General features: G+C 41.9%; 1 protein-coding gene across 2 annotated transcripts in view; it reads right to left on the minus strand.

Annotated features, from left to right (window-relative positions):
- The window catches only part of LOC127584907 (probable ATP-dependent RNA helicase DDX60), a 72,054-nt gene extending 63,120 nt beyond the window's left edge, over positions 1–8,934 (minus strand). The window contains exons 1-4 of one of the 2 annotated variants that reach the window (XM_052041907.1): positions 8,596–8,934; positions 8,388–8,457; positions 5,793–5,982; positions 623–976 (exon numbers count right to left, since the gene is read on the minus strand). In XM_052041907.1, coding sequence (XP_051897867.1) covers positions 623–976; positions 5,793–5,982; positions 8,388–8,457; positions 8,596–8,803 — 822 coding nt within the window. In that variant the 5' untranslated portion in view covers positions 8,804–8,934. The remainder of the gene's footprint in view (positions 1–622; positions 977–5,792; positions 5,983–8,387; positions 8,458–8,595) is intronic. The other variant, XM_052041917.1, reaches the window with a different exon arrangement.
- Positions 8,935–9,237: the final 303 nt, after the last annotated feature.

Consider the following 9,237-nt stretch of genomic DNA (forward strand, 5'->3'; position numbering starts at 1 on the left):
TGGACAAAAAGGCTCAAATATTTAAATGAAGAGCTTTAGATTAACACTACTTGTAGAAAATTATAGAGTAACATTACTTCAAAAAAGATGTATCACTTTAAATTTTTCTTAAAAACTTTAGTCTTTATAAATAACTAATAGCACATCATAAAGATTACAGAAACCAAAGAGATGTTCCTAATTTCCAAGTTACTTCCAGTTTCTAAAGCAACTTACCTGGCTCCAACACACTGTTGACCACGCGACACACAAGTACAAAAGATGGCAAGTCATGCACAAACCATGCAGTCTGCATCACAGTACCTACAAATCTGCTGGCCTTTGCTAACTAAAAAAAAGTTAACCTTTATGATTGAACAAAACTATCCAATTTAAAATCCATCAAATTGGTCTTTTTTCAGGCAGTCACCTTTCAACATCTGTTGACTGAGGAGAGCAGGAAATTGGGCTCCAAATTAGAGGCCATGTTTCCTCATACTGGACGGCGAATGAGTAGAACTGGCAGAGGCTTGGAAAAGTGAGTGGCATAAGGAGAAAGAGGAAAATGAATTAAACCAAAAAAACCTAGAAAGCTAAATGAAACTGATGAAATATAGTAAGAGTAATGAAGACAATTTATCACCTTTTTGCATCTTGTAAAGACCATTTTACTGTTAATGTTGTATCCATAAAGCCTGCGAATATCCGAATGCATGCCAGAAGTCATTGCAACATTTATTTTATTTCCTAGTGTGTGAAAAATGAAGATCTTCAACAGGTAGCTGGGCATGCCCTTATTGCCAGCTAACTTGAATGCTTCATCACTGATCAATATGAAATATGGATAATTTTCCTGCACAAAGGCTTGCCATTCTAATGAAAAGCAATTGGAGAATTCAGTGTACACCGGAACCTCTGTGTTGCTCTTTAAATGAAGAATTAATGCACTTCGCAATGAAAGAAGGTAGGAGTTCCCAAGCCACATACTTTCAGCATCCTATAAAGAAAAACAAAAGGGCTAGATTTATTAAAGCAATATATGCAAATTTTAGATTAAAAAATGGTTGATGTCTCTAAACTTTGAATGATGTTCCTAGTTTTATTTTACAGACCTTTTATTAACAGCAGCTTTCCCTCTATCAGGTCACATTTATAGGGGAAAAAAATTGTACAGGCAAGAACTCTCACATTTATCACATTTCTCAAGATAACACAAACACTTACACCTAATTAAGTAACTTTAAAGTTGACACTTAGGCTATCATGGCAGTTAACTTTATAAAACAAAGTTCCATAAATTACAATGAAACAAATACTCTTTTCAGAAGACTATCTGCAATTATTCTCATTAACAGTAGCTGTATGTGACCAATCCTTTGCTACTTCAAAGCACACAACTTGAAGCATCTGTGGCAGCAGTGGACAAATGTGTTTCCAAACAATTTGGTGAATTGACAAAACTTGACAGATCGGTTTTATTGGGTTGGGTCAAGATAGTGCTATAAAATTACATCACTGCCGTGACAGTTCTGCAAGACTTGGAAATGGATAGAATGCAAACTGTATATGTCCAGTACCACTTTTGATACTGGCAGTTATGTTGGCTCAGTGGAAGCATATCCCAAATCAGAAAGCTGAGGGTTAAGGTCTCAGACACTTGAACAAAATCCAGAATGACAAATCAAGTGTTGCAGTGTCAGACGAGATGATAAAGAGTCTCTCTCCAATTGCAGATAAGACCCAGTACAACATTTATATAGGAAATTCATTTCAAGGTACTGTTTAGGACCATTATCAACTATAATATATGGATACAGAGCACCTGGCTGTTAGGGCAGATGACAAAGACCTTGGACAAAGTGGTTTTATGGATCTTCTTAAAGAGCAAAAAGTAAAATGAAAAGATTGGGAGGGAATTTCAGAACTTAGAGCCTTCATACTTCAAGGCACAGTCAGTAACGGTGAAGCAATTGAACTCAGGGATGCACAAGAGGGCAAATTCCATTTTGCACAGATTTAGAACATAGAACAGTATAGCACAATACAGGCCCTTCGGCCCACAATGTTGTACTGACCTTTAAACCTCACCTAAGACTACCTAACCTTTCCTCCCACATATCCCTCTATTTTAAATTCCTCCATATGCTTATCTAGTAATCTCTTGAATTTGACCAAAGTACCTGCCTCCACCACCGCCCCAGGCAGTGCATTCCATGCCCCAACCACTCTCTGGGTAAAAAACCTTCCTCTGATATCTCCCTTGAACTTCCCACCCATTACTTTAAAGCCATGCCCTCTTGTAGTGAGCACTGGTGCCCTGGGAAAGAGGCACTGGCTGTCCACTCTGTGTTCCTCTTAATATTTTGTACACCTCTATCATGTCTCCTCTCATCCTCCTTCTCTCCAAAGAGTAAAGCCCTAGCTCCCTTAGTCTCTCCTCAATGCATACTCTCTAAACCAGGCAGCATCCTAGTGAATCTCCTCTGCACCCTTTCCAACACTTCCACATCCTTCCGATAATGAGGCGACCAGAACCGGACACAGTACTCCAAATGTGGTCTAACCAGAGTTTTATAGAGCTACATCATTACCTTGCAGCTCGTAAACTCGATCCCTCGACTTATGAAAGCTAACACTCCATAAGCTTTCTTAACTACCCTATCCACCTGTGAGGCAACTTTCAGTGATCTGTGGATATGGACCCCCAGATCCCTCTGCTCCTCCGCACTACCAAGAATCCTGCCATTTAAGTTTGTACTCTGCCTTGGAGTTTGTCCTTCCAAAGTGTACCACCTCACACTACTCTGAATTGAACTCCATCTGCCACTTCTCAGCCCAGCTCTGCATCCTATCAATGTGCCTCTGCAATCTTCGACAATCTGCTACACTATCCACAACACCACCAACCATTGTGTCGTCTGCAAACTTGGCAACCCACCATTCTACCCCCTCATCAAAGTCATTAATAAAAATCACAAAAAGCAGAGGTCCCAGAACTGATCCTTGTGGGACACCGCAAGTCACAGCCCTCCAATCTGAATGCACTCCCTCCACCATAAATGGGATGAGAATATTTAAGAGAGATAACAAAATAAGGGTGTGAACTTTAAAATCAAATTGAGGTGGAACAATCCCCGGGCCTGACTAAGTGCATCCTAGGTCGTTGCGGGAGGCAACTGCCGGGGCCCTGACATTTTTTTAAAATCTTCGTTAGGTACAGGTAAGGTAACAGAAGACTGGAGCATGGTTTATTTAAGGAGGGCTGCAAAAACAAGACAGGGAACTACAGGTTGACGAGCCCAACATCAGTGGTGGCAAAGTTACTGCAGGAGATTCTGAGACAGGATTTATCCACATTTGGAAAGGCAAGGACTGATGAGGGATAGTCAGCATGGATTTGTGTGTGGGAAATCATGACTCACAAATTGGATCAAGCTTTTTTTTTAAATTACCTAAAGGATTGTCCACTGCCCTTCTGTGGTCAATGTCTACATAGACTTTAGCAAGTTATTTGACAAGATTCTGCATGGTCAGCTAGTCCTGAAGGTTAGAACACATGGAATCCAGGGTGAGCTAGCCAACTGGATACAAAATTGACTTGGTGGTAGGAGACAGAAGGTTGCAGTGGATGGTTCTTTTTCTGATTAGAGACCTGTAACTAGTGGTGTGCCTCGGGGATCAGTGCTGGGTCTTGTGGTTTATATTAATGATTTGGATGAGAATGTAGGTGGCATGGTTGGTAAGTTGGCAGATGACATCAAAATTGTTTGGATAGTGGACAGCAAGAGTTGTCCAAGGTTACAACAGGATAATGATCAACTGGGAAAGTGGGCAAGGAAATGGCAGATGGAATTTAACTCAGGCAAGTGCAAAGTGATGCATTTTGGCAAGTTAAACCAGGGTGGGGCATACACGGTGAATAGCAGGATCCTGGGAAGTGTTACAGAAACAAAGGACTGCAGATACTGGAATTTAGATGAAAAACACTATGATGCTAGAGGAACTCAGTAGGCCAGGCAGCATCCGCAGAGAAAAGTAGGCGGTCAACATTTCAGGTCAGGACCCTTCTTCAGGCTGAAGATAGGAAAGGGGGAAACCCAATATATAGAAGGGAAAAGCAGAGCAGTGATAGGTGGACAAAAGAGGGGAGGTGGGGCGGGCACAAGGTGGTGATAGGTAGATGCAGGTAAGAGATAGTGATAGGCAGGTGCAGGGGAGGTGGGGAGAGCAGATCCACCGGGGAGAGTTGAAGTGACTGGCAACGGGGAGATGCAGATCGCAGTCTGTGCTCTGCTAATGCAGACCTGCACTCTGTACGTAACTGCAATCTGCATCTCCCTATTCCCAGTCACTTCAACTCCCCCTCCCACACTATCACTGATATGTCAGTCCTCGGTCTCCTCCACTGCCAGGAGAAATTCCAAGCTCAAACTGGAGGAACAGCGCCTCCTCTTCCGTCTTGGAACCTTGCAGCCTAATGGCATGAACATCCAATTCTCCCACTTTAAGTAATTCCCACACCCCTTTCCCCCAATGCCCAACCCCCCCTACCACCATCCTTCTTCTTCCCTTTCCTTGCTTCTCTTTTTCCCCTCTCTCTCCTCACCTTCGACTCATCCCCCAGTGGATCTGCTCTCCCCTCCTCCCGTGCACCTGTCTATCACTCTCTCTTACCTGCATCTACCTATCGCCACCTTGTGCCGACCCCGCCTCCCCTCTTTTGTCCACCTATCACTTCTCTGCTTTTCCCTCCTATATATTGGGCTTCCCCTTTTCCTATCTTCGGTCCTGAACCGAAACATTGACCGCCTGCTTTTCTCCACGAATGCTGCCTGGCCTGCTGAGTTCCACCAGCATCATAGTATTTTTCATCCTGGGAAGTGTTGCTGAACAGAGAGGCCCAAGAGGTACAAGTACATAGTTCCCTGAAAATGGCAACATAGGGAGACAGGGTGGTGAAGTCAGTGTATGGCATCCTTGTCTTCATCAGCCAAGGCATTGAGTACATGTTACAGCTGTACAAAACATTGGTTAGGCCACACTTGGAGTCTCATGTGCCGTTCTGGTTGCCACGCTACAGGAAATATGTCATTAAGCTAGCAAGGGTGCAGAAAAGATTCACAAAAATGTTGCCTGGAATGGAAATCTTGAGTTACAAAGGAAAGATTGGATAGGTTGGAGCGGCTTTCCCTGGAGCAAAGAAGGTCGAGATGTGACACGATGGAGATATATTAAATTATGAGAGGCATACATACAGCAGATAGCCAGCATCTGTTTCCCATGGGAGGGGTATCTAGAAGTCGAGGGCATTGGCTGAAGGCGAGTTGGAGGAGGCTTAAAGGGGATCAAAGGGGTAAATGTTTCAAAAAAATGAGCAACCAGAAGTGGTGGTGGAAGCAGGAAAATAACATAAGGCACATGAACAAGTACTTGAATGAGCAAGGAATAGAAGGATACAGAATTAATGCAGGCAAGTGGGAGGAGTATAGATGGTCAGCATAGAACTGGCAGGCTGAAGGGCCCATTCCTCTGCTGTACAACTAAATAAGATTGAAGCTTACAGGGCCTTTGTACACAAAATACATCTTCATTTCATTTATGTAGTCAGAGTCTTGAATTTACAAAGCGGTGTTCCTTCCCTGAACATAACACTTTGCACCAGTGTTGTGCTTTGAGAACATTTTTTCCCCTACAATCAGAAGCAAATGTAACAAAGATAAAATACTAAGAAAATCTTTAATAAACTGACACAATTTTTGCATAATACCATATGCAGCAAAGTAACTGGAAGCACAATTGTGATAACCACATACCTTGAAGAATACAATGACATACTTTGCTCCTTTTTGGGTGATGTCAAATAAAAATCGTTCCACCAAATAGAAAAAGTGCAAATTCTGCCCCTCACAAAAGGTGTTGTTTAGTGCGTGTTGAATCATTAATGAATCCCCATCAATTAAAAAAAATTCAGACTCTACTGAATCATGTAACAAGCTGGTACATCTGTAAGAAACATCATATATAAAATGTTAACTCTGGGAACAAAGTGACTTGAGCAAATACAAACTGATCAGAGAGAACTTCACATCTTACACCTTGTTAAAATTTGAGTGATAACAAATATAGCAGATAGCTAAATGAACAAGGAAGTTGTGTGGAGTCCCAGGAGTTGCAGAAAAAAAAGACCATCAAAAAAAAGTTAAATCAATTGGAGGCAGCTACTGACGTAGGGAATTATTTAGGAAGTAGAGACAATCAGGGATAACCAGTACATAGCAGAATTGGCAGTGTGTGACCAGTGGTGTCAAGGTACCTGTGTAATTGTAAATGGGAAACAGAATGTTGAAGCAAACTGTGACAGATGGAGTTCATTACAAGGAAAAGTGATGTCATCCACTTTGGATCCATTACAGATAATTCAGTTACTTAAATGGCAAAATGTAACCATGGAGAAACAACTACAGAGCTGTGGTTTAGGAAAAATAATTTAGGAAAACTTTGTTCAATTTTTGGCACCTCAACTTAGCGTATGTATTATCATTCGACAGGGTATAATGCAGATTCAGTGATAAGACACTAAGGTTACAAGAATTAAATTGTGAGCAGAGATTGCAGACCTGGCATGCATGTCTCTAGATGTACAAGAACGCAGGAGGATCCAAGGTGTTCAAGATGATTATAGAATTTCACTGGGAAGGGGAACTATAACTTCTGGTAGGGGACTCCAGAAATTGGTAAATAACCCCAAAAAAAACTGAGTAAGGACAGAGGCCATATCAGAAACATTGTTTTTACATAAAAATCCAGTTCTCTTCTGAAAAAGCTGTTAAGGCTAGATCAAATTTCAAAACTGGGATTGGTGGATATACTGTATTATTCAAATATACGAGATCAAGATGTAAAAATGGAGTTAAAACAGATCTGTCTCAATCTCACTGAATAGTCCAAAATTGTCAAGGAACTGCAAGGACTAAAACTCCTGGTTTACTCAAAATCTTCAAATGAATTCAGAATACTTCATGTAGAAATCTAAATGATTTACCCATAGTACTTGTCAAATAGTCTAGATATTTGCAGTATCACTTTCCAATTTTTTTTTTATTTATATACATGCTGTGTGCTTCTTTCCAAATGGAGATTTGAGATTTATGGCCATTCCTTTTCAAAAAGGAATCTCAGCTAGCCAAAATCATTAAAGTAACAAAATTATGAACAGGCATAAGGGGGCTACAAGGGAGTATCGGTTAAGTGAGTGCGCAAAGATTAAGCAAATGGATTATAATATGGGAAATCATGAAATATCCATTTTGGCAGGAAAAATTAAAAACATTATCTAAATTGTGAAGCTGCAGAGCCCTAGTGCACAGTTTGCAGAAGCTAGTATGCAGGCACAGCAAGTAATAAGGCAAGCTAACAGAATGTTATTGTTTATCACACAGGAAACTGAATTTAAAATTAGCAAGGTTAAGCTTCAGTTACAGAGCATTGATGAGATCACATCTGGAACACTACATACAGAAGCAGACTTCTTATTTAAGGAAGATGCAAATGTACTAGAAGCAGTTCAGAAGGTTTACCAGACATGGATGAAACAGATAGATTGTTTACAAGGAAAGATCAGATAGGTTAGGATTTTGTCTGCTGTGATTTAGACAAGAAGTAATTTGATTGAAACATTGAAGAACCTGAGTGTCTTTAACAGGGTGGCTGTGGAAAGAGTATTCCTTCCAGCAGGAAAATCTACAATCAGGTGTTGCTATTTAAAAATATATGGTGACCCATTTAATAGCGAAGCCTTCGATTTTTTTTAAAAATGACGGCAGAGGTTGACAAGATCTTCGAAGGCAAGGGAATTAAAAGTTAATGGCGGTAGGAAGGAAAGCAGTTATGGTTACAATTAGATTATCCATGATCTTATGGGGGGGGGGGGGGGGGGGGCAAACTTCTGCTCTTAATTGGTACGTTCATCCTCATCAACAATAAAGCCAGGACTTGAGAATGCGGAGTCGTTGCACTGAAGAGAAAATGGAAGAACCAATACAACAACGAGACACTTTAAAAGATAATTAAATAAATCAAATCGCACTGCTGGGAAACAGCAATTGATTTATCATTAAAATAAAAAAAATTCCTTTGGGTTGACGCAACCCATCCCTAAATATGTATTTTTTGACAAAACAACTTTGCTTCCGGCCGTCAACCCATGTGGTGTCTCCATCTCGATGCAGGGAGATTTCAAGGCCGGATGTGGGCGGGTTTTAAGAAAATAAGATACCATTTTTGAGACGATCAAATGGAATACATGTTAACTCTGGTACAAGAGGAATAGTCAAGGTCAAAATAGACAAAAAAAACATCGCGATCCTTTATTTCTAATAAAAACATGAACCAATGAAGTGGTCACTCACTCGGCCTTGGAAAGTTTGCTCAGCAAAATGTTGGACGTTCCTTTGAGAAAGCTCAGATGCTTTTGCAGATCTGCACAGGGAAGGAAGAAAAGCCACGATGTTAAAATGTGCAGAGAGCCTTTCAGTTCGTTCACACCCTCCAGCCCCGAGCGCTCCGTCTCTCAGGCCGGGGCCCCTGGAACCACTCCCAGCCTCATTGCGCGCTTACCCGGCGGCAGCCTGGCCTCCTCGCCCGGGCCTGACTCCGACTCCAGCAGCTCGGCGCCCTCCGCGTCATCCGGCAGCTCCTCATCCGACAGGTCCGAGAAAAGCTCCTCGGGCTCATCCTCGTCCAACAACGAGCTCTCGCCTTCCGACTCCGAGTCACTGCTGAAGCCGCTGCTGCCCTCCAAAACCTCGGCGTCTCCTGAAGCCATCCCCGCCAGTCAGTGCAATGGGCCCCTTGACACGAGTCTAACGCTCAGCCGCCGTGTCGCACCAGGAGTGAAGAGACACTGCGGCTGCGCAGAGGCTTCGCCTCTACCCAAAACCCTCACCAGCGGACGTCGTTGGCATCAGCTCCTCCTCCACCTCAAATTATTTCAATAAAATGAACACAGATTTTTTTTTAATCCAGCAATTCCACGTTGGGCTGCAAACTGTCAAATAAAACGAGTTCCGCTGGTTATTTTGTTGTACAAATCTCGTCAATCGATTGCATTTGCAGCTGCGCTCTTTCAGATGCTGAGATAAAATTCGGAAGCAAGACTGTTCCATTTTATATTCCAGATTGGGAGAGTTGAAAATCAACATTGGTATGAAAATTTGTTTTCTCTTAAATCGGGATGAGAAGAATATGAGCATTATTTTA

The sequence above is a fragment of the Pristis pectinata genome, chromosome 2, assembly GCF_009764475.1.
Source record: "Pristis pectinata isolate sPriPec2 chromosome 2, sPriPec2.1.pri, whole genome shotgun sequence".
NCBI lineage: Eukaryota > Metazoa > Chordata > Chondrichthyes > Rhinopristiformes > Pristidae > Pristis > Pristis pectinata.